At 37.0% G+C, this 24,288-nt stretch overlaps 3 protein-coding genes across 13 annotated transcripts in view; 1 reads left to right on the forward strand and 2 right to left on the reverse strand.

The window, feature by feature from the left end:
* The window catches only part of VTI1A (vesicle transport through interaction with t-SNAREs 1A), a 361,387-nt gene extending 356,496 nt beyond the window's left edge, over nt 1–4,891 (reverse strand). For 2 of the 6 annotated variants that reach the window (XM_058298418.2, XM_012524960.4), the window contains exon 1: nt 4,380–4,885. In XM_058298418.2, the coding sequence (XP_058154401.1) occupies nt 4,380–4,473 (94 nt within the window). In that variant the 5' untranslated portion in view covers nt 4,474–4,885. Of the gene's footprint in view, nt 1–4,379 lie in introns of all 6 variants that reach the window. The other 4 variants (XM_004458076.4, XM_012524958.3, XM_058298417.2 and 1 more) reach the window with 4 other exon arrangements.
* On the forward strand, nt 4,880–21,098 carry ZDHHC6 (zinc finger DHHC-type palmitoyltransferase 6). 3 transcript variants are annotated; one of them, XM_004458078.3, is made up of 11 exons: nt 4,880–4,978; nt 6,088–6,569; nt 8,033–8,124; nt 9,322–9,481; nt 10,609–10,770; nt 12,801–12,854; nt 16,515–16,682; nt 18,511–18,552; nt 19,217–19,362; nt 19,456–19,502; nt 20,485–21,098. In XM_004458078.3, the coding sequence occupies exons 2-11, from the start codon at nt 6,303–6,305 to the stop codon at nt 20,586–20,588; spliced, it is 1,242 nt and encodes a 413-aa protein (XP_004458135.1). In that variant the 5' UTR covers nt 4,880–4,978; nt 6,088–6,302; the 3' UTR covers nt 20,589–21,098. The 3 variants fall into 3 exon arrangements, with proteins under 3 accessions (XP_004458135.1, XP_004458134.1, XP_023444403.1); XM_004458077.2 differs by having other exon boundaries at nt 4,889–5,141; XM_023588635.2 differs by having other exon boundaries at nt 4,889–5,141; nt 9,414–9,481.
* Nucleotides 21,099–22,416: 1,318 nt separating this feature from the next.
* Nucleotides 22,417–24,288, reverse strand: part of ACSL5 (acyl-CoA synthetase long chain family member 5) — a 43,348-nt gene continuing 41,476 nt past the window's right edge. For 2 of the 4 annotated variants that reach the window (XM_058298423.2, XM_058298424.2), the window contains exons 20-22: nt 23,951–24,022; nt 23,424–23,570; nt 22,417–22,693 (exon numbers count right to left, since the gene is read on the reverse strand). In XM_058298423.2, coding sequence (XP_058154406.1) covers nt 23,430–23,570; nt 23,951–24,022 — 213 coding nt within the window. In that variant the 3' untranslated portion in view covers nt 22,417–22,693; nt 23,424–23,429. Of the gene's footprint in view, nt 23,571–23,950; nt 24,023–24,288 lie in introns of all 4 variants that reach the window. The other 2 variants (XM_058298422.2, XM_058298421.2) reach the window with 1 other exon arrangement.

Below are 24,288 nucleotides of genomic sequence, written 5' to 3' on the forward strand. Positions count from 1 at the left end.
TTAAAATATATATATATATATATATAAACAACTAATCCTTTTTTTTTTTTTTTTTTTTTTCAAATATAGATTTTTTAAACAACTAATCCTTGACTCTCATGAGAAATCTATTAGACTCCACCCCTGGGCCACAATAAAGGCACGGGTCCATGAGTCCCTCTCGCTCTGCTGGCATGCTCCCCACCTGCTGGCTGAGACACTGAGCTGATTGATCATGCTTTCCATCTCTCTCTGCTCATGGCACCCCTCTCTCTCTGGCACGTGTGAGTAACTCACTATCTTTTCTCATGAATTACGGTCATAGTTTTCCATTGTGCCACCCCTCTGCCTGGACCCAAATTTCAAACCTAACTTAACTAATTTGAAACATTCAAAGATGGCTAAAACTCCATAAACTCTTTAATTTTTATGAGACATAACTGGGCCAACAGCTGAAGGCTGTTTTCCCTGTATACTCAACTGAAAGTTGTACCTTGCCCAGCAGCTCATGAAGTTGATGGGAAGGTAGCCTCATCCCTAATCTGGGGCAAACTGTCTATCGTGGCAATGAGCACCTGAATTAAGACTGGAATCATCCTTTCAACTCTCTTTAGTGCAACACAAATATAAATCACACATCTAATTTTCAATTTTCTGGTAGCCACATTTTAAAAAGTAAAAAGAAGAGAAATTAATTTGAATTATATATAATACATATGTATACTTTTAATAATATTTTACCCCAATATATCAAAAATATTATCATTTTACCGTGTGGCACCAGCCATGTTTTAAATACTGAGCTACATGTGAATGAGCTACATGTGAAGAGCACAGCTCCAAAGCCACAGGTATTTTAAGCTAACCACTGTATCCATAAACAAGAGAAAGCTTTCCTGAATTCTTTTGCTACAACCACTTGCAAAGGGAAGATACACTTAGGGAACAGCATTCATGGCTTCTTCCATGCATGACTATATCTAAATGGTCTCTGAAGCCTCCAGGGCTAGAGGTAACCAGCTAGACTTAAGCATTTCCTTCCAGAAAGGACCGTCTTGCCCCACAACTTCCACTTCTCTCCCCTGACTTCCTCAATATCCTGGGTTCAAAGCTAAATTTCAATTTCATATCCAAAAGCCCCTGATCACTCATCTCCTTTCAAATGCACTTGTTTAACAAGAGAAAATCACCTGACTCCAATCTAGATGCAGAAAGGACAAAAAACTTGGGATCCAAGATTCATCAATTAAGTGTTGCAAAGTCTGAGCAGCTGGGACCTCACTAACCCTACACCTGCTGGTCTTCAGTAGCAGCAGTAATATCACTAATGACTAATTTACCATGCATTTTCTCTGTGCAAGAATCAAATGAAGGCTTTACTTGCTTTATTTCGTTGGAATGTCTTGCAAAGTTGATACTATTAAATCCTACCCCCATTTTGCAGATGGAGGAGGCAGGCTTAGACAAGCCAAGCAAAGCCTGCCCAGATTGCTCATCTAGTAGGCAGCGGAACTGTAATTCCAAACAGATTGGATGCCATGTCTAAATAATCGCTTTGCTATATTGCCTTTCTTGGTACATTTCTAACTTAAACCACAAAGTAACAGGATTCACAACATACCATTTATCTTTGTATGAATGGTGTGGCAAGCAACTAACTGCAAAAGAACATTTTTCTTAAGATTCCCTCAAGAAGCATGCTTGATAGAATGGAACCTCTGCACCCATCCCTCCTGCCTTCTAAAGTATTCGTTATCACTGTGTTACTGACTTTGCCTCAGAAGAGTGATCACTAAAAATTAATTTTCAAATACACTGCCATGAGTATTAAGAAAAAACTCTCACCCATCTTATTGGACTAATTACTGAAATTCGTTAAGATTTGAACACTTGAAGAACAGAGCCTTTTTATTATTTAAAACATATTCCAAAATAATCAAATATTTTTAAAATTAAGGTTTTAAAAAATGTTCTATCTTTTTATTCTCTTTGGAAATAACACTTTAATACATTGTACATAGAAAGCAGAGAATAAAATTAATCCTACTGACTCTAGTTTAAGTAAGTTAATATGTTGGAGAATTAACTCTATGGGCTAAAGTTTCCTCAAAATTTTAACCTTTTAACTAAAATAAATTATAGCTTATCACCTCTGGATCAATTCCAGCTGCCCACCACAGCCACTAATGATGCCCAGAGATTATAATGACTTAATGATACTGTTTTGCCATGTTTGTACATACTTATTTCTGTTAGTCCACAAACAGCATAACTACTTGGATATGTCTCAATCTTTTTCTATTTATCAATTAGAAACAGGTAATAAAGGTTATAAATCACAAGTCAGATTATAAAGGACATGTCATTAAGAGGAAAACCACTGCATTTTTTAAGAATTAGGATTATTCAATTATTCAATTCAGTAAGCATTTTTTCCAGTACCAGCAGTAATAGTCTCCTTTCAATTCTAATATAGCTGTTGTGTTTGGGCCTTACACTTAAATCCCAAGTGGAGAGATACTGCTTTATTTTTAAGGTACTTAATTCAAATGTTTCCTTCTATTTGGTAAGAATTGTTACATTAAAATGCAAGGCAAGTAAAACTCAATTGTAACAAAATCTATTTCTTAGGAAATAGTCTTTACAACTTTGCAACCAGGGATAACCTTGTTACTTTGTAAAACAGCTTTGTAACACAAGTTATTAGACCAAACAACAAAAAATGTTTCTATTGCTAAAAGCATTACAGTTAAAAGTGAGCAAAAATCAAACTAAAACCACAAGACTTGATATTCTGAGGCTCTGGAACTCAGGTCAAAAGAAGTACCCTCCAATGACAAGAACAACAAAAATTAAGATGATCTTGGGCAGTGGAAAAAGCAGAACCGAAGAGAAGAGACGAGGTGGTGTATCATGAAGTGATGAGGCCATCAGGCACTTTCTCCACAAAAACCTTTGAGGCAGCAGAGCTCGGTGATATATGCTACCTTGGTTCTCTCCTCTTGCTCCCTCACTTGGGCTCATAAACCTCTTTAAGACATCATCCACCTCCTCCAGAACTAACTGGGACTTCAGGAGATGAGTGGGGTGTAAGTTCAGAGGTCCTGGCTTCAAGCAAATATCCCTATTAACAGAAAATAGGTGGGGGTGGGGGGAGAAAAACAAAGAGATAAAGGAAGAAAATTATTTATAAACACATAACTTTTGAGGGAGGTAGGGAAAGGGAAAAAGGAATAACAATATAGGTCCAGAAGAAATTACTGCTGGCACCAAGGACTTGACAAGCAAGATGGGCAAGTGAAGTTGTTCACCAGTTTACGAAGATCAAAGAGCACCCATTTTTCAAAATTTTACACCCAAGAGCTAAGATAGGGCCAACTAGAGGCCTAAGGGTGGTTCAATTCCCGTAGCAAAAGGAAACCAAAAAGTAAAGATCTACAACTAACTACACAGTTCAATCTATATTTACAGAAAAAATAAAACAAATTCCAAAACAACGTCTTACAAACAAAAGTCTCAAAACACCCATATTTATATTCATCTGGTCATTAACAAACATTTTCTGAGCTCCTTCTAAGTAAATGCCAAGGAAATCAGACACAGTTTCCACTTTCACAGATTTGACAATCTATCATGGGAAGTAAGAAGTGCTAAAACAAAACAAAACAAAACAAAAACCTTTTAGATGAGAATTGTGGAGTTTTAAAGATGAGAAAAAGTATCCTGGACCAAGTTTTACAAAAATTGGGTTATATACCCCCAAGAAGGATAAGAAACAAGAACTGGGGGTGGGCTATGAAAAATACTAATGATAATAATGGCAGCTAACACTTACACTAGAAAGAACTTTATATATGTTAAGTCATTTAATCTTCACCACAATTCCATGAGAGGTATACTTATTCTCTCCATTTTACCAGGAAGGAAACTTGAGAGGTTAAGAAGTCACACAATTTCTGAGTGGCAGAGTCTACATTTGAACCCAGGCACCCTAGCTCTTAACCCAATTCTGCAGCATATAAAAATAACATTATTAATAATAAAACAAAGTTGCTGTATATTGCAGGCCCGTGACCTAGGTACTTTTTCATTCATTCTCTTCGAATACTAACATCTCCGTATTCTTCAAAAGGAAAAATTAAGACTCAGAAATGTTCCCATGGTTATACAAGTTACAAGGCAGTGGAGTTGGGATTCGAACTCAGGTTATTCAGATTTCGAAGACTCTTTCCACTGCAGACAGTCCAAGGAGAGCCAGGCCCCATCTCTCCCGGGAGCCCGCAACACCGTCTCGCGCCTTAGCCCTCGGAGACACCCTTGCTCAGGTGGCGTTCCACCCTCCCCAGATTCCCCACTCAGTTCTCCGGACCACCCCCGCCCGACCGAGGAAGAGCTCTCACCAGGTGGGAGTCGGGGGACCCTCGCAATCTTGCCGGTGACCTCTGCAGTGAGCACCGCGAAATCCTGCTCGTACCCTTCGAAGTCGGACGACATGGTGGCTCTGAGTGACCTTCCCGGACCGGAGCGGAGGTCGAGGCGGGGGCTATGCGGGACGGGGGACGCCGGCGTAGAGACCCCGCGAAGCGCCGGCAAGCACAGCGTAGAGAACCGGGACAGCTCCTGGCCCAGCCGTTTCCTGGTTGTTCGTCGCAATCTCGGTCCTCCGGAAACTGAGCCAAATGCGCTTTTTATTTTCCGGTCAGGCTTCAGAATTAAGAAAGTCGCGAAGGAAAAGAGCTTCAGTTAATCCCAACAAAAGGAAAAAAAGGAAGCCTACGAAAATATGTGGGTTCCCACGGATCAGGGAAATAATTTTTGTCGCCTCTACGTTGTGAGGAGCAATTACGGCTCTCCAAGGAACAGAGCGCAGGAACTTGCTCCCCGAAGGAAGTTTGATTCGGCTAACCTCCCGGAAATGACTGCGACGGAGGCTGCGCGCCAGGCTCCCGCGGAGAGTAGCGGGCTGGTCGCTAGCGAAGAGGTAACCCGGACGTAGCAGGTACTTCTCCTCAGCCTCTAGCAGCCAAGATTTGCTTTCTGCTTGCCCTGTACAGAGGTACCCACGACGGAGTTATCCGAGGAGGAGAAAATTTGTTCCTGCTGAGCCTAGACCGCCCAGAGAATGCGATGGCTGAGGAACGGGCACCAGGGACCAGACCGAGGTGGGAGTCAGGGCAGGGGTGGAATCACGATTTGGCGGTCTTCGCCCCAACCGATGAGGAGGACAGAATCTCCAGAATGTTGAGCCCACCCTCGCTTCCTAGGTCGTTCCTCCCTTGAGCGAGGACTTCTAAACTCTCTGCTCCGTAACACGGGCAGAGAAACTGAGGCACAAGGCAGAGACTTTTATTGCGTGAGAATCTCTACTGCCCCTTATATCCCACACCCTTTTTCTTCGAATTACTCCTCTCCAGTCAGAAATACCCTTCCACAAATATATATCCCCTCCGGGCTTGCTGCCCTGCCTTTCCCCTCGCTCCGCAGGAACTTCCTGTCCTCTTTTCTCAAATATTCCATTCAGGCCCATTCTCATACACATGTTCACTCGTTCAGTCATTCATGATTTTACTCACACACACCTCTTCGTCCCTCCCCCCTTCCCCACTCCCCCTTCCCCCTCCCCTCCTATGGATTGATGGCTGTCTCATACTTCACTTAATTACAGAATCAGTAAGGGGAAGCTTAGAGTACTGGAAAGGGAGTTAACTTGGATTCAACTACTTATGACTTTGGTCTAATCATTTAGCATCTTTAAGCCAATTTCTCTTATTTCTGAAGAAAGCAGCTGAATTAGATCAACCAGCTATAACATTCTGTGTGTCCCTGAATCATTCACTAAACGTGAGAAAGACAGTTACAGTTCCCTAACAAGTTGGGATAAAGGAATAAAAGCAGTTCTTTCAGGATCATAAATTCAGATTACATACTTACAGACTTGAACCCTGTTTTGGATAAGACAGAAGTAATTCCTTTTGACATTTGACAAGATAATCATCCCATAATGGTACACTTGTGAGATACTTCCAGTAAAGGTGATTGCTAGAGCTAACAAATTTAGAATATAGTAATACTTTTTTTTACTGAACTTGCCCATTTTGTTTTCTCTAGGTTGAGTTTCAAACTAAGATACTGGATTCTCCTGGTGAAGATACAGAGCTCTGAGTGCTAACCAGTGAAAATGGCATGATCTGGATTAATACCCCACAATTTGGAAGGCATGACAGTGAAGGGAGATACATGGACTCATGGCACATGGAAATGTGTGCACAGACAAAGGAAATCTATAATTCTTTAAAAATAGGAAGGAATTCTTTCGCACCAAAATGGGTACATTCTGCTCAGTAATCAAGTTTGAAAATCTCCAAGAGTTAAAGAGACTGTGTCACTGGGGTCCAATCATAGCCCTTGGTGTTATAGCAATATGTTCTACCATGGCCATGATTGACTCTGTGTTGTGGTATTGGCCATTACATACAACTGGAGGAAGTGTGAATTTCATCATGTTGATAAATTGGACGGTCATGATTCTTTACAATTACTTCAATGCCATGTTTGTGGGTCCTGGCTTTGTCCCTCTGGGGTGGAAACCGGTAAGAAAAAGATTCCTTAAGACAGTTAGCTCTAATGATGATCATATATTTAGTTATTTACTTACCTGCTAACCAATAATATCAAACACAGTCTACTCTTTGCCCTGGTAGAGGCTAAGAATATTATTCTAATCATTGCTCATTTAAGCTCAAAGAATTTATTTCATAACTGTTTGAAAATATTGATCTAAGTTAGTATTTCCCAAAGGAGTTTCACTGAACACTTGTCCTATGTTTGAAATAAAATGGAGGAGGGGGTCAGTGGTAGGTCCAAGATCATGTAAGTTTAGAAAACACTGCATATCGTGCACTTCACTTTTAATTTCACAATGCAGTTTGGTTCTAGAGTCTTTTATGACATAATAGATTAACATCCCTCAGAACTGAGAAACAGTTTAGAAACTGTTGGTTTAAATCACTAGAAAGTTTTTAAGTCATTGTAGTGAAATCACAGTTTTGGGAAGTATAGTACAAATCAACTTATGGCTTCTTAAATATTGTTACAAAGTTTATGCTTGTGAATTTCCATATTCCTTGCTAAGGGACATCACTGGGTAGCTTGTTAGAAGTGCAGAATGTTGGACCTACTGAGTCAGAATCTGAATTTTCCCCAAATCCCCAGATATTAAAGTTTGGGAAACACTGGCATATACTATATGCAGCATATTCTATAAAGAGATGTGTAAGACACAATTTATACTCTGAAAAAGCTTATACTGTAGGACAGAAATCAAGGCACTTGTGAAAATAGCTAAATTATAAAGAAAAATATGATGAATTCTGTTAAGTTTAGAAGAAACTGATCATTTTCAGCTGGGACCTACAGAAGGCTGGGAATTTCCACAGGAGACAGAGGACATTTCAGGTTGAGAGAATGGTGGGAACAAATATTCAGAAACAGAGGACAGCCCTGGGTGGAAAAGAGTTTATGTAATACAGATAAGGCCAAAGTCAAGGCAGATCATGGAAGGCCAGAGAAATTGTTAGAATATCACGAGTTGTTAGAGGCTTTTGAGCAGAGCAATCAGTGTTGAGTTATAGAAATATTGTTCAGACAATAAACTGTTTGGATCAGAGAGAAACTACAGTAAAGAAAACTAGTTAGGAAGTGATTAAACTAGTCCAACGGAGAGGGAGTGACAGTAGTATCGAGAGGGCAGCTTTGAGTACCGTCACTGATGCTCAATTATCCACTGTAAATCTTCCAAGTTGTCAGCCACCTTTTTAAAAAAACTCTTCCGTTACACTAAGATTTGGAGTAAGTCGAACCAACTGTACTCAGTGACATTGGCTTTGATGGAACATGTTAAAAATGGCTTCTGTGTAATTGAGTGATGCCGTCACCAGAAATTAGTTATCTTAAAATATTTTAGCTCAAAGAAATGCAAGTTAAGGTCTGACTTGCTGTTATTTGAGATCAGATATCTTATGTATTTTTCTTTTGTTTATATTTTGCTAACAAGGAAAATTCTCAGGATAGCATGTATCTCCAGTATTGCAAAGTCTGCCAAGCATACAAGGCACCACGTTCGCATCACTGCAGAAAGTGTAACAGGTACCTTTCTTTGCTTTTCATTGGGAGCTAATCAACTTGATTACTGATTTTATTTTTTGTTTTTTTAGTTCTTTCTGCCACATTAGTCCTAGTTTTATTCAGATATTCTACAAGCAGCAAGTCATTTACATGTTTTTTTTTAACATTTTAAAAATACTTGTATCTGTAGTCTCTGTTTTATACTTAACAATCCAGGTAATAAATTTCCTCTTTTTTGCATGATAAATGAAAAGATGTCCTAGAAAAGTACTTATTTACTTTGCCTCTTGATTTGCAAGAACAGGGTAAAAAATTCCACATCCAATTTGTTTCTGTATATCAGAATTATTTATATATGCTGGTCATCATCTCGACTAGCTTTAGAATTGTTGTAAGTATAAAGTATAAAGGAAACTTGCTTTTCCAATTATTTATTTGATTATTATTTATACTTTAGGGAAATCTTATGAAAGAATCCAGATGTCTATTTTCAAAAGTGTTTTAGTATCAAGAAACTTAATGGAAAGAAAGTAGAATCACTATAGAGAAAGCCTGAAATAAACTGGAACCCTTATTAATGGACAGTTTTATCTGTTGATAGTAATAAGAAATTTATGTTAAGAATTTTGCTGTTTGGAGAGAACCTTATGAAAGATAAAAATTTTCTTCTAGTGACAATAAGAAAGGGAAAGGAAGCACAATAAGGCCTTGCTTATTATACCAAATCTTACATTCTGGAGTTAACTTGCTTAGCCCAGAGATTCCACATCCAAAGGATACTATAAGAACAAGAAGGCATGAGCCTTTGCTTGGCCCTGTCAGCCTCGGTGGAGATTTATGAGTTATTTTTTTGATTCTCTATTCAACTTCAGTCATGGCATATCAGACCTAGAGTAAAACCAGGAACCATGCTCATTTCCTTATAATGAATCTTTCAGTGGGCTTCCTGGTATCTTTAAAGAAACTTGTTTGTAGCAGACATGTTTTCCTCAAGAAGGCATTATAAAGTCTGCCATTTGATGTACTATTTGGAATTTAAAAAGAGTCACTGTTCATAACTTTTAAATGACATAATGATTTTCTTTCTCTCCCATGAAGTATAATTACTTTGTGACTCATGGACACACTGGATTCCTATTTGTTTGATCTTTTGAAAACCAATTATTTAAAATAGACAGGATTTTCTGCCTCATCCTTTATGTAAATTTTTCTTGCTAGGTGTGTGATGAAGATGGACCATCACTGTCCTTGGATCAACAACTGTTGTGGTTACCAAAATCATGCCTCGTTCATACTCTTTCTCCTTTTAGCACCCCTGGGCTGTATTCATGCTGCTTTCATTTTTGTTATGACTATGTACACACAACTTTATGACCGGGTAAGTGAAAATATTTGTTATAAAATCATTTATGCAAGATAAAATGGTAATTACCAAGATGATTTAAGAAATCTTTGTTTGGAAATATTCTATGATTTAGGGTGGGAAACAGCATTGTTTACCTCTATATGGGTTTCTTTTTAAAAAACATTAAAAATTAATCTTTAAGATGAGGCAACATTATTTTGTTCTGGAAACTCATTATATTTCAAATGTATAGCTATAGCAAGAATAGAGCAGGCAAAGAAGAAGATGATGACAACACTATTACTTTCTGTTTCTGTCCAATTCACATGGCAAGTTTTAGTTCTTTTTGCTCATTTTTTGTTACAGAGCCCTGGAAAGTGGTTCTTGAAGCAGATGCATTCCCTAGCATATAAAAAGATTAAACCAACAATAGATAATGTTGAATTAAGGACAAGTGTTACAACTTCAAGTTCCTAAAGAGTCCTGGAAGGTAAATGAGGGACATAGGACTGATGGGACTATGGCAAACTGGAGAGCACATGCCCTTCACAGAGAGGACAAGCCCTACTTGACTTCAGCCAAATTTTAGTGTTTGGGAATCCTAGCTCAGTAATACTGGATATTCCGTTTTTTCAAGAAAAATCTTAAAATCTTGATTTTTATGTGAAATCTCCTGAATTTTAAATGTTGGTACCTAATTCTGAATATTTTAAAACATTGTGCAGGCCAGGTAATATATATCTGCAGTCCATATTTGCTTGATGGCCCATTGTGGAAGATGAGGAAATAAACAGCTGAATCTTAGGCTCTATTCATTGCTATGGAAGATTATTGAAAATGTAGAAAAGCAAGAAGAATATAAGGGACAATTATAACTTTTAGATTGATGTCTAGAGTTATTCATGCATATTACTGTTCATGGGCTCAGCCTGACACTTTCTGAGAAAAAAAACAAAAACAGGTAACATTTGAGAATAACTAAGAATGATGTGCAGGTCAGTATAAATTCAAGCCATACTATTAGCTACTAACAGCTGTGTTTGCCTTATTTGTTTCAGTCGGAGTCTCAAGTTGTCATCTTTATGACCAAGTCTGTTTTAAGTATCTAACCATTTACCACAATAAGTGTATGTGATGTGCATTGTGTCTGTTGTTTGTAGCTCTCTTTTGGGTGGAACACGGTCAAGATTGACATGAGTGCAGCCCGGAAAGATCCACGTCCCGTTGTGCCCTTTGGACTAGCTGCATTTGCCTCCACCTTGTTTGCCTTGGGCTTAGCTCTGGGAACAACCATAGCCGTCGGGATGCTGTTTTTCATCCAGGTCAGTTTCTCAGTCACCTCTTGCTGGAAGTTGTCAAGTTGATTGCAACGAGAAGAAAGAGACAAAGGCTGCATCTGAGTATGCAGTGTGAGATGGAAATAATTTTTGTTTATTCCATCCAGGTAACTAATTTAATCTTCTCTGTACTAGTCAGACAACTGATGTAATTTTGCTGGAATTTCTAGGTAATGGATTTAATTTTTAAAATGTTAACTTAGAGTTATATAGCACTTAAGAGTTGAGAAAGCTTCTCTCTTGTTCTTCACAGCAACCCAAAAAAAGGCTGGTAGAAGAGTGTTGTTAACGTCCTTTCCTTGTAGATGAGTAGTTGATTTTCAGAAAGGCTACATAACTTGCCCAAGGATTATTCATGTACTCAATATCATCATTATTAATATTATTTTATAATATATAGTTAATAATATAGCTAACGTTTGTTTAGCACTTCTGTGCAAGGCACTGTTTTAGGCATTTTACATGTATTAGTTCATTTGATCTCTATAACAACGTGATATAGGTGCTATTTAATAGCTACTCTGTGATGAATTACTCTACTAGTTTTAGAGGCTACAGTAATGAAGATAAGAGGTCCCTGCCGTTAGGGAATTCACAATTAGTAGTAAAAAGTTAACTAATACAGGGTAATGTATATAACATAAGGTATGTACAAAGTGCTCTGAGAACACAGAGGAAGAGGATGTGGTTCAAAAATGACCCAAAATTCTTATGACTCAAATTATTTACTCAGTTCATTTATTCATTTATTGAAGGTCCACTGTGGCCAGATATTGGCCAGATATGATGAGGACTCCTTAGTCTTGGGTTGTTTTTACTGTGCCACGTTCTCTAGACTACAAGGAAATGCAAAACTGCTGTAGACTTACAAGTGCTGCTGGGCTTCAGGATCCTGATGCATCACTCAGCCCTTTTGTAACTTTTGGTTTTAAAATATTTTTGGTGAGACTTCATATTTTATCTAGCCTGGAACCAAATTCTTAGAGAATTTTTCTCCAGTGCTTATAATTAAGAATCATATTAGAGGGAAGTGGTTGTGCCTCAACTGATAGAGTGTCTGCCTACCATGTGGTGGGTCCAGGGTTTGATACCCAGGGCCTCCTGACCCATGTGGTGAGCTGGCCCATGCACAGAGCTGCCTGAGCGCAAGGAATGCTGTGCCATGCAGAGGTGTCCCCCACATAGGGGTGCCCCATGTGCGAGGAGTGTGCCCCGCAAGGAGAGCCGCCCCACGCAAAAAAAGTGCAGCCCACCCAGGAGTGGCGCCACACACACGGAGAGCAGATGGAGTAAGATGATGCAACAACAACAAAAAAAGCGACAGTTTCCTGGTGCTGCATGACAAGAATGCAAGCGGACACAGACGAACACACAGTCAATGGGCATAGCTGACAATGGGGGGGAAGGGGAGAGAAATAAATAAAATCTTTAAAAAAAAAAGGATCATTAGAAATAAGCTAATATACTGTGGTGTAAGAACCTATATAAGTGAAATTAGTCATATCCATGAAAATCAAATAATTGAATAAAGAGTGTCCATTCTTGAGGCAAATGGAGAGAACCTAAAATTTATATCTAGTTTAACTGGAATGAGTCACTTTTATTTGTAATAAATTAATCATAAATTTAAGGTTAATTAAAATTAGTGATAAGACTTTGCTAGCAAAATACACTAAAATACTAACTGATTTGATTATAGCAATGTTTTATTAATACTCTGAAAATTATGTTTAGTAGATTTAAAACATGAATTTTGATTACAATAGATTTGTTTATCGACTGGTGTAATAATTTTTCTGTAGAGTCATTGTAGGACAGTGGTTTAGAACAAGGACTTTAAAGTCACATGGGCCCGGGTTGGTATCCCAGTTTCAACACGTACTAGCTGAATAATAGGATTAATAACCTCTGTTATCCTTGGTGCCTTTATCTATCAAATAGCAATAACTATGAAGACGATAACCTTAAATGTATTGATCACATTATTAAATTTTACTATATCATTTAACTTCCAGATAAAAATAATTCTCAGAAACAAAACTTCTATTGAATCATGGATTGAAGAGAAGGTAAATTTTAATAATTATTTCCTCATTAATAAAGTACTGATTAACTGGTAAACCAGGGTAACTAATAAGTGCCCCACAATGAAAATTTGGCTACTAAATGATTTACTTCAATTGTCCCACAGAAAAGGTAAATACAGAAAACATTTGATTCATTCCCAGTTTAACTCCCATAGAAGAAATGCGCTGCTTTTATTTCCCAAGTTGCCAAAGAGGCCTAAGCCACACATTAAACCATCGAGCCATTTTCTCTCAGCCTGAGGATAAGGTGGCCCACTTGGAAAGCAATTTCTGTCCTACCAAGGTGCCATCATGTTTTCCTAGTGCCTTTGGCAGCAGATAAAGCATTTAACTTGTCCCAGACCTACCTCACAACCTCTATTGCATACTTCCACAATGTCCATTGTGATTTTAGGGCAAAAAATAAATCTGTCCCAATCCCTGCTTAAAACTCCTCAGACTTTATCAACACTGTAGCAGGGGCCAGGCAGGTTAAATGAGTAAAGCCACCCTGTATACCCCCAAAGAGCTGGCTGACAGACAAAAGTGATTCTTTCTTCAGGGAATACTCAAACAGTATTGTGTGATCTCTGTTTTTTCCCCAAAAGGTTAGAAATCTGGAATTTTGTGAGATATCATCTCAGCAAGCAATTCAAGTTAAACAAAGACCTGTCAGCCAAATGAAACACATCTAATAGGACATACTGAGTTCCCTGTCAACCAGTGTGTGAGCTTTAATTTCCAGTAGTAGTTCACAAACATTTTGGTTTCAGGACTCCTTGACATTCTTAAAAATTGTTAAGGTCTTTAAAAAGCTTTCATTTGTGTGTGTTAAATCTGTTGACATTTGCTGTATTTTCTAACAAATTTACGTGAAGATTTATTTCATTCGAAAATAACTAATAAATCCATTACACTTAAATAAAAACAACACTTTTATGAAAAAATATTTTCCTAGAAGTATCCTTGTTTTATGTTTCTGCAAATTAATGTCTAACTTAACAGAAGATGGTTGGATTCTCACATTTACTTCTGCATTAAATCTGTTGAGATATGTTGATTTGATCGAAGTATATGAAGAAAATTCAACCTCACACAGATATGTAGGTGGAAAAAGTAGGAGTATTTTAATAGGATTTTAAGATAGTAGTGGGTGTTTTTTATTTGATACTACCCCAAATCTTAACAAGTGGTAGTTTTTGAAAGGTTAGTTGCAATGTAAAATCTGAAACCATATCAATAGCTTTTCTGTTCTTTTACATTAAAATCCATCAGTCTCTTGCTCTTTGAACAGATATTTTACCCATAGATGATTTTATAACATCAGGCATTGGTCATTTGGAGAATATTGGTTTACTGGGTTATGCACATTTTCCACATGCTGGCACAAGTCATTATACAATATCTAAAATCCCATTCATTCATGTCACAGAGATGTCAAACTCATAGTGGTGGACATAAGTTTTCCAAAATTCTAATTTTCACTTGAAAGCCTGAAATTTTTCATTGGCAGCAGATACTGTCAGTTGTTATCCTTGAAGAGAGCCTGATCTTGATCTGCCAAATCCTGAAATCTGAATAACCTAGTTTGTCTGTTACATTACTCATTCATTCAAGTAAAAAGTAGTGTTGCATGAGAAAAAGCTGGTTACATAGCTTTTTTTTAGCACACAATTCTAACAGTCACAGGAGAGTTTTTCCTGAGATAACTGTTACATACTTTGGTATGCTTTATATGTACTTCCTATTTTGTCACACATAATAGTAAAAGGATATCTACTTGAGGGTTGAGATTTAATAAAAATTTTCATCAAGGACATTTTTAGGTGAAACCATTTTGGTTTTTTTAGCCATAATTATGTGGTGATGAGGACTTTAATGACTACTAATATAGTTTGGTACTGCTGTCATGACTCCTGCTAAGGTACCAGCACTGTTACCCATGGCAATTGTCAACACAGTAACAAAGGCAAATAACATCTTAGTATTATAAAAATAGTTTTGACCTCTCTGAACTCCAAGACAAGGTCTTAGGAACTCAAGGGATCTGTGAAGCATGCTTTGAGAATTATTGATCTACAGGTTTAGTCCAAGTTCCTTAGCTTCTCCGTAGTAAGATCTGTCATGACTTCCTCTTATCTGCTTCTTCAGCCTCATCACCCACCCTTCCCCACCCCATCTCACACTTGGTAATAAATAACCAAACCACTCATAGTTCATATATCTTATTCTTCTGTATTGTTGCATATGTTCCCTCTGCCTGGAATACCCTCTTTTTGTCTGATTTCTTATCCCTCAAGACTTAGTTTAGGTGTCATTTCCTCCAGGAACTTTCCTTGGCCTTCCCCAGACCAGGTTAAGTACTTCTCCTTCCTGTTCCCTGAGTACCCACTGCACACCTCTAACCTTAAAGCAGTGGTATTGATAGAATTGCCTCCAATTACACTGAGTGCTTCTCTTAGGCAAAGACCACATCTTAGGCATTTTTGTAAACTACTCCCCTCCTAACCAGTTTTTCTTTGTAAATAGCCTACCTCTCTGTTCTCTGAGACTCTTAGTCCATTTCGAAGACCCAGAAGCTTTTGTTTATAAAAAGGGAAAATAAATTATCCTTTACTGTAGGGGCGATATGTATTTGTATAATTCAGTAGATTCATATATGTTACAGCATAAATAACTACAAGGAACTTTCCCCCAAAAATATTGTCCCCTGATAATAAAATATTTAAAGTATAAAATTAGTATAAAATATTGACATTAGTAAGTTTTTTGCTAATGACCAAGGCTCTTTTTAAAATGCCATGCTAAATCTAGAAGTTATTTTCAAAATGGCACTCTGTTGCTAAGAAAAATGTTCAAATAAATTATCATATTAAATTTATAGAAACTACTAAACACAAGATTTATGCAATAAATTTCAACTTGAGTTTTGTACATTATTTATAAAAATATATCTCTGTTCCACTAGGTGTCAGTGGAACTTAAGAAATTTGAAGCCAATTTATTCTCTTAAATAAAGCTAACAATTTCAATGCCTAGAATATAATTTACACAACCTAAATGCATATATAAATGAATATATATATGTGTGTGATGGTATAAAAATGAAAAATTTCCTGAACATATCTGCTATCTTTTTAAAAATTATTTTTCATAAAACGGTGACTCTCCTGTTACACAGTTGCTGGCTGTTCCTGCGTTTGTCGCTGCTACCAGCAAACAACCATTGCATTCTAGTGTAACCCACATAACGGTTCCATCCTGAATAAATCCTGACTTTCTCTTACATCTGCTTATCAACATCCCTCCTTTGTTCCTGAATTCTTTTGTGCTGTTGAACAACCAGGAGCATCAAGAATTTTTTATATATGGGATAAAGTTAATTAACTCTTTTTAATAAGTATTTTTGAATGCTGATTCCTAAACAAGCTCTGTCAGACATTTTCATTTTTTGCATGATTGCATACAAGGTTAGTGTTGTGTTTTAAGTTCTTCCTGTATTATAAAGTTGCCTGTCTCTTTTTTGTCTACTAGTATTGTAGCAAGGAGGAAATATTTTTATGGAGAATACACATTTGGAGAATAAGTATTCTCAATCAACAATGTTACTGAGAGCCATTTAAGGCAGAAGCATTTGCCATCTTATATCTTTGTTACCCACAGGCTAAAGATCGAATTCAGTATTATCAACTAGATGAAGTCTTTGTTTTTCCTTATGATATGGGAAGTAGATGGAAAAACTTTAAACAGGTATTTACCTGGTCAGGGGTCCCTGAAGGAGATGGATTGGAATGGCCAATAAGAGAAGGCTGCCACCAGTACAGCTTAACAGTGAGTACTTTTGTTCAAATAGACCTTCCTTTTTGCCTCACCTTCTTCCCCTTACTACCTAGCATGTCCAGATGATATTTTAGAGTAAAATAAGTCATAAAAAATTTTCAATATGGAAAAATGAATCTAAGATTCCTAAAGCACTTCCTATATTCAAGTCTTTCCCTTTATTTAAATCTCTCCTTAACTCTCACAATATAGTCCTGATTCCTTAACTTAGTTGTGTAAGATCCAGCCTAAAACCACCTTCCAACTGACTGCAGTCATCCTTTCCAGTCAGACTAGTCTAGTCAGTGTTGTATGAACTCTTTGTACATTCTTGCCTCATCACTTTGCCCAACTTTATTCTTTATCTCATGATTTCTGCTCTATCTGAAATTATGGTCTCTCATAAAGTCTTTCCTACTCACCTGGACTCATTTGGATTTGGCATTTGATCATATACTACCATATGGTGGCTCATGAGGTCTCGTAATTTTTTTTTGGAATATTAAACTTTATTTTTAGAGAAGTTTTAGATTTATATTTACAGAGAAATTACTTGAAATTATACGGAATTCCCATATAGCCAACCACCCAATCCCACACACAGTTTTCCTATTATTGACAGATTATTATGGTACATTACTTTTTAAAAAATATATTTTTCTTACAGAAGTTGTGAACTTACAAAACCATCATGCACATGTGTGGAATTCCCATACAACACCTCTTCACCAACACACCACACCATTGTGGAACATTTTTTACAGATTATGAGGTAATATCATCAGATTATTACCACTAATTATGGCCCATAACATACATTTGGCATATTTTTTCCATATTTCCATACCCCCCTGTTATTAACACAGTACATCTTTGGCATTAATGCAAGAATATTATAGTATTACTGTTAACTATAGTCCATGGGTTACATTAATTGTATATTTCCCATGCTTCTCCACATTCCCACCACCCTGCAATAGTGATATACATCCATTCTAGTTCACAGTACAACGTTCTTGCAGTTGTACTATTAACCACAATTCTCATCCACCTCTGGGTTCACTGTCTTTAGTCCCGAGATTACTTGCTAGCTTTCTTTCGATTGGCATTTACATCCACAGACTGCTCTTTTCACCCAAAATCCTATTTATAAGCCAGTTGCTACTCACTATAATGTGTGACCATCAACTCTATCCTTTTCCACATTTTTACAGTCAGGTTAATTAAAACTTCTATATGCAGTAAGCCTCAATAGTCCTTTGCAGCCCTCCTATCTCCTAATAGAGGTCTCATATTTTTATTTAATCTTATATCTTGCATTTAACTTGACAAGATTCTTTGACAAGTCAATGTGTTATCTTTATTTCCCCTGCTATGTCTAGTATGGTACTATTTAGTAAATAGTTGCTGAAAAAGTGAAATAAATTGAGTTGTAATGATGACTTTTAGTCAAGTCTCATTTTTAATGAGTTTGATGGTTTTTCTGCTTTGTTTCTAAGGAATCAGTCAGAATCCCAGAGTCTTCATCTTAGATACTAGCCTGGAAGCTTCATGAGGGCAGAGAGCATATTTCCCTTTTCCCTGGGCCCCAGTGGGTGCTCCAAAAATGTATACAGATGAAGACAGTGGAGAGTGAATGCTGAGAAGAAAGCGCCACTCTCAGCTTCTGGTTCTTAGTCCTAGGACCTCCTTTCCATGCTAGAACCATGTGGCCTTAATTAGTCAGCAATTTAAAAGCTGAAAATTTGGAGTTTGTCATGTTAACTCTGGTAGTATATGAGGAAAGGCTATTTTTCAGTACTGAGATAAGAGACTTTTTTCTTTTATGTCTTTCAAACAGGTAGAACAGTTGAAACAAAAAGCAGATAAGAGAGTCAGAAGTGTAAGTAATTCTTTTACAGTGCTACCAATTTCTTATGTCAGGCTCTGTATTTTTGTTGGCTTTTTATTAAGTAATATTCTTTAATATGCATGTGTTGAAATTTGATGCAATTCACTTGACTTTTGTTTTCATTTAAATAGTTTGAACTGGAGATTTGAAATGAATTTAGTCAATTTATATTGCCCAAATTGAAAAATAAGTATTCTCAATATAGCTTAATATGAAACCCATCCTTAACAGCTGAGCAGTCCAATATGATGGCCGTTAGTCACATGTGGCTGTTTAAATTGAAATTAAGTAAAATTAAATAAATTTAAAATTTGGTTTCTTGTTTGCTCTAGCCACATTACAAGTGCTCAGGAGGTACCTGTAGCTGCCTCATTGGATAGCACAGAAACAGAACATTTTATTCATTGCAGAAAGTTCTATTGGACAGCACTGTTCTACAATTCAATTCTTAGCTATGTGCTTGAAATGAAGGAGTAGAAAAGCCTTCAACCTGGAAATGTCAATTTCCTCCTACAGGCAAAAATTGGTGGATGGGGAACTGGAAGGGGCTTATCATTGATACTTTGGTTTACCTTTAAAAATCTAAATTAAAACTTAAAAATACTCAGATAGTTTGGATAAAAGCTCACATTTTTCTCTTTTCCCCTGATGACAGGTTCGCTATAAAGTAATAGAAGATTATAGTGGTGCCTGCTGTCCTTTGAATAAAGGAATCAAAACTTTCTTCGCAAGTCCCTGCACTGAAGAGCCTCGAATAAGGCTACAGAAAGGGGAGTTCATTTTAGCCACAAGAGGCTTAAGGTAAGGGATATGAGGTAATAAATTTCTTTTTTAAAGACAAAATGGACATCAAGCTTTAAAAAATGCTTACTTTTAATCTTTTAAATATTTCAGATACTGGTTGTATGGAGATAAAATTCTTGATGATTCCTTTATAGAAGGTACGGAAATGGAAGGGGATGTTTAAAGGGCAGGATTGCTAGCAATCATTCCAAGCTTTTATAAACAACCCCATGTCAAATGCATGAGGGGAAATGAATAGAAGAGTAAACATCAAAAAAAGTATCAAAAAGAGATCCTTTAGTATATTATTTTCTCCATAGCATTTGTAATTAGCAGGTCTTTTTCAATGATTGCTAACATTTGAGCTCCTGTTTACTGTGTGACAGACACTTGTGTAAGGACTTTACTGGTGATATTGAAGTCCCTACAGCCCTCTGAAGTAGGTGCTGTCCTTTCTACTTTATTGGTGAGGGAACCAAAGCAGAGAGGCTAAGCAACTTGCCCAAGTCCACACACTAAAAACAACCCACACCCAAGCAGTTTGGCTCCAGAGCCGATGCCAACAACTGCTGTGCTACACTGTTCCCCCTTTGGATGAGCATTCTCATTAAGTTCTTCTGAAAACTAATGGATCAAAACTTTGCCTTTGAGTTTTTAATTTAAGTTTTAGAACTGTTCCTTTTTAAAGTAAAGACTAACCCAAAATTTACTTTAAAAAAATACAACCTGTTAATCTTAACCCCATACTTAGGCAACCTCAACATAGGAATTTATGTATTAGAAAAAAGAAAATTCACAAACGCTACAGGGAGGTGTTTCCTGTGGCAGAGTTGAAATATGGTGGTGTGTCATAAACACCATCATGATCACACACCCATCTTAGAAATTCATCACATTCTCCTGTTAGAGACCATCTTTCTTTCCCAGATAATGGAACTTGGGAAGCATCCATTTTCTAACTTGTTAAGAGCATTTAAAAACCATATATTTTTTCCCCCTCAAATTGTGCTAAGAAGAAATAGTGAAGAGTAAAAAAGTCTAATCAAAGCTTATTAATTTGAAGTATTAGGATGTCTCAGTCTCATTAACATCACTGTAGTATATCTGGCTATTTTACATCAATTTAATTTCCTCCCTCAGGTGTTTCAAGAATAAGAGGATGGTTCCCTAGAAACTGTGTGGAAAAATGTCCCTGTGATGCTGAAACAGATCAAGCCCCAGAGGGCGAGAAGAAGAATAGATAGCCACTGTTAAAGTAAAGTTATTCTTTAAATCCACTCCATTACTTGAAAATTGTACATATTACTAAAGAATTATGCAATGAGCCTACTCTGGTTAAGGTGTTCTTTTTCTCAGAGGTGCCCTAGTGCCATGATTTAAATATTTGTATTACCATTTTGAAATGAAGAAGCCATTCTGCATATGCCTTTGAATTCCTGCCCCTCTTTACCACCTTTTCCTCCCCTAAGAGGAAAAATACTTCACCCAAGTAAGTTAATTGCATTTTCTTTAGGATTTTTTTATGCGCTGGACACTATGGACCTCACCTGCAGATATAGTTCCCCCTTTGCCAGGAGCATCTGCATGTGATGCTTTTATTCTTTTTTTCCCTCAGTTGGTATTTCTTACATAATACTCTAAATACTATAGAAATTAATTTGTCAGATTCACTATAAGCTCAAATTTTGTTACTTGTCTTTTAATAATGCAAATTTTGTCAAATCAAATAAAGATCAATGGTTGTTCTGTATAAATCATGGTTTTTACTTAAAGCATTTTTCTTTTTGCTAACAAAAAAGGTTTTTATCTTAGTTCCTTATGGAAAACCTGCTCCGCTACTGTGTGAGAGCTTGGCATCTTGAAATCAAGCACCTTAAGATACTTATTCACCTCGATGTATGAACCCTATGAATTTCATATTGAGATCACAGCATTCTAGGAGACTTTCAACCTAGTGCTATCAGACTGCTCATGTATACTTGAATGTATCAAAAACTTGTGGAAGTGGTAGAATCCAAGCTGATAAAGTTGGATACTTAAACGTAAGGCTTGTCTAAACACATGAATAGAATTGTATAAGCAAAGAAGACCTGTTCCTCTGGAAATCAGTCACTTATTCCATTATTCATTAATTCTTTCTAAGGCAGGGAACTTAAAACCTTGGGTGACAGGCTTGTAATAGTTAAGCATAAGGAAAGAACATTTGGGGATTCAGCAATAGATGAAATTTGACTCTGTCCCCATTCTAGTAGGGTGTAGAGGGGACAGACAAGTAAAATACATGTCAGGCAGAGTAATGTATTCTGAAGAAGGTGGGATGGTCTTACAGAGATGACACTTGAAGCAGATGAGGGGGCAAGTCATATACCTCTGGAAGTATTTGTGTTTTAGGTGGAGGGGAGAGCATGAACAAAAACTGAGGCTGGAATGTGCCTGGTATGTTTAAAGAAGAGGATGACAGCCAGGGAGGTTAGATTGGAGTAAGTAATGGGGGAGGAGGAGAGGAAGTCAAAGAGACTACAGGACTGGGTCGTGTAGGGGTCTGTAAGTTCATCCCTGCATTCCCTTTTATTAAGGATACTCAGTAGATCTTTCTTCAGCTTTTCTAGGCTTGGGGTCTAGAAAGACCATCCAGGAACATTCTTCTTAACTATGGTTAGAAAATAAAGGCATGCTATTCATGCATGCAACAAAGATGGTAAGGGAGAAAATAAGAATTGTGCTCAGTTGTTTGCTGATTTGAGTCTACTGGCATTTGCTTTTATTATTCCCAGCTGTGGGATAAGAAAGCCTGGTGCTCTCAACTCAGTTGACTTCAGAAGTTATTACTTGCTTGCACACTAGAAGCATTTTGGGGTTTTTTAAAAAATTCTAATGCCCAGACTTTACCCCAGACCAGCTAAATCTGAAACCCTGGGGGGTAAGACCCAGGCATCAGTATTTTTTAAAACTCTCCAGCTAATTCTAGCATGTAGACAATTTTGAGACTCTCTGGTTTACTTAATTGTTAAACAGACCTTGTTTAAGACTAATTCATCATAGTCCATGAAGAAACAAAAAACGCAACATAAGTATTTGCAATAGTTTATTTTAAAGATTTTACATTTACAAGTAGAAGCAACACATTATCCGGGGTTAGGGTATAGCTGGAACTGGAGTCCAGGGGTAAAAACAACAGACAGTTGGTTCCTTCACAGAAGATAAGCCTGTTGTACAGACATCATGCTTGTGCATAGGTCTTTGTTCCTAGTTCAGGAAACTTTTGCTCAGTGCTTGCTTCATTTACTGGAAAAGTGCACTTGACATAAGTTTTAACTCCTTCCCCCATAACTTCCAGCTTGGCACCAAACTGTAAGGAACAGATATAGTCACCAGCTACTACTGTAGATGAACAATTTAAAAACAGCATTTTGAAGTATGAACATTCTTTGTGGACATATCATAGGCCAATTAAGGAATACCTTTTATTCCCCAGTCAGTGAAACTAAATTTTCCCTTCTGTACACCAACTTTAGCATCCATAGAAGTACAAAGAAGAAATTCATCACAGATAAGATTAATAGTGATAAAATTTTAAGTAATCACTTTAAGAAGTGATTTAAAATTTTAGTGGTTTTGTGGCATAGCTAGAAAACTTATGAACAGCCTTTTAGAACTTAAACTTCTCTAAATTTGAACATTAGAAGGCCAAAATGTTAGAATTCCTGGAAATTTAGGTTTACTGTAAAACAGCAAAGAAATCAGACAACTTTAAGGTTGGAGATCAAGAGGAAGGAACATAGAATATACACCTTGAAGACTGGCATGTTGATAAAAGTAGCCGTAAAGCCTTACTATTAGCAAAATTTAAGATGGTAAGGACAGGATTCATTTAGTTCAGAGCTAAGCTTCTACAGTATAGGTCTCTCACTTAACATAAAAACAAAACCAATCACCAGATATGTTTTATAAATTTAACAGGTAAAACAGGAGGAAGAACAAAAATAAATGAACATAAAATTTGTTTTTAATCCATATTCCCACAAGTACAGGTAGCAAGCAGGGAGACTGCCCTCAGAGTCTCTTGGTGCAATACATGCCTTAATCTACTCGTGGATACTCAGATACATGCTATCAATTTGTGCCCGAAAGTATTTGGCAAGCTCTCCCCTCTTTGCTTTCATTGTTGGTGTCAAGAGCCCATTTTCAATGGTAAATTGTTCTGGATGAAGAAAGATGTTTTTGACCTGGAAGAGAAGAAGAACACACACACACATGCTTGTTAGGGATTTGGACTTTTCTTCAAATGTCCCTGAGTATTATGTGAAGAACTTCAGCAAAGAATATTAAGATTAGAAAAGTGGGGTTGAAGAAGGGGAAGGGGTAGATGACAGTACCACGTACCCATTCTCACCCCCTTATAATTTGGGAAGGAAATGAGTAGGAGGAAGGGATGATGGATGATAACAGCAAAAAGGGATACAATTAACTACAAAAGATTATTGCCATTTGTAGTTAGCTGATTAATGGTACAAATCAATTGCTTAGAAATGATGCATTTAAACCTCATTATAAATGGGAATGCTAAAGCCCTAGAGTGAAAGAGCAGGATAACAACAGTACATACTTGTTCAAAGGATTTAAGGCCACTTTCTTTCCCAATTTTTTGCAAGTCTTCTAAAACGGCTTCTTTCACAACCTAAGAATACAAAACAGCTCAAAGCATGGCTATTTGAAAAAGCCTAAACAGAAGACTAAACGTGAACCAATTCAAAATGCCTATAAAAGCTCATCAGGATATAAGCAAGATATAAAAGTATGTATCAGAATATTATAAGCCTAATATGGCTCAAAGAAAAAAAAGGGCAAATCTAAATAATGGGTTCTCACTTTGGATGGCCTCTTTTAGTTTCTCATTTTCCAATATTTCTCACAATGACTACATTACTATAAAAAGAATAAAGT

The sequence above is a fragment of the Dasypus novemcinctus genome, chromosome 6, assembly GCF_030445035.2.
Source record: "Dasypus novemcinctus isolate mDasNov1 chromosome 6, mDasNov1.1.hap2, whole genome shotgun sequence".
In the NCBI taxonomy this organism is placed as follows: domain Eukaryota; kingdom Metazoa; phylum Chordata; class Mammalia; order Cingulata; family Dasypodidae; genus Dasypus; species Dasypus novemcinctus.

Excerpts from the sequence above, each read along its gene's own strand:
- ZDHHC6 (XM_004458078.3), top strand. The coding sequence starts at position 6,303 with ATGGGTACATTCTGCTCAGTAATCAAGTTTGAAAATCTCCAAGAGTTA. Across the intron at positions 10,771-12,800 it reads GGATGCTGTTTTTCATCCAG|ATAAAAATAATTCTCAGAAA; the intron begins GTCAGTTTCTCA and ends TTTAACTTCCAG. Across the intron at positions 19,503-20,484 it reads TGATGATTCCTTTATAGAAG|GTGTTTCAAGAATAAGAGGA; the intron begins GTACGGAAATGG and ends TTCCTCCCTCAG.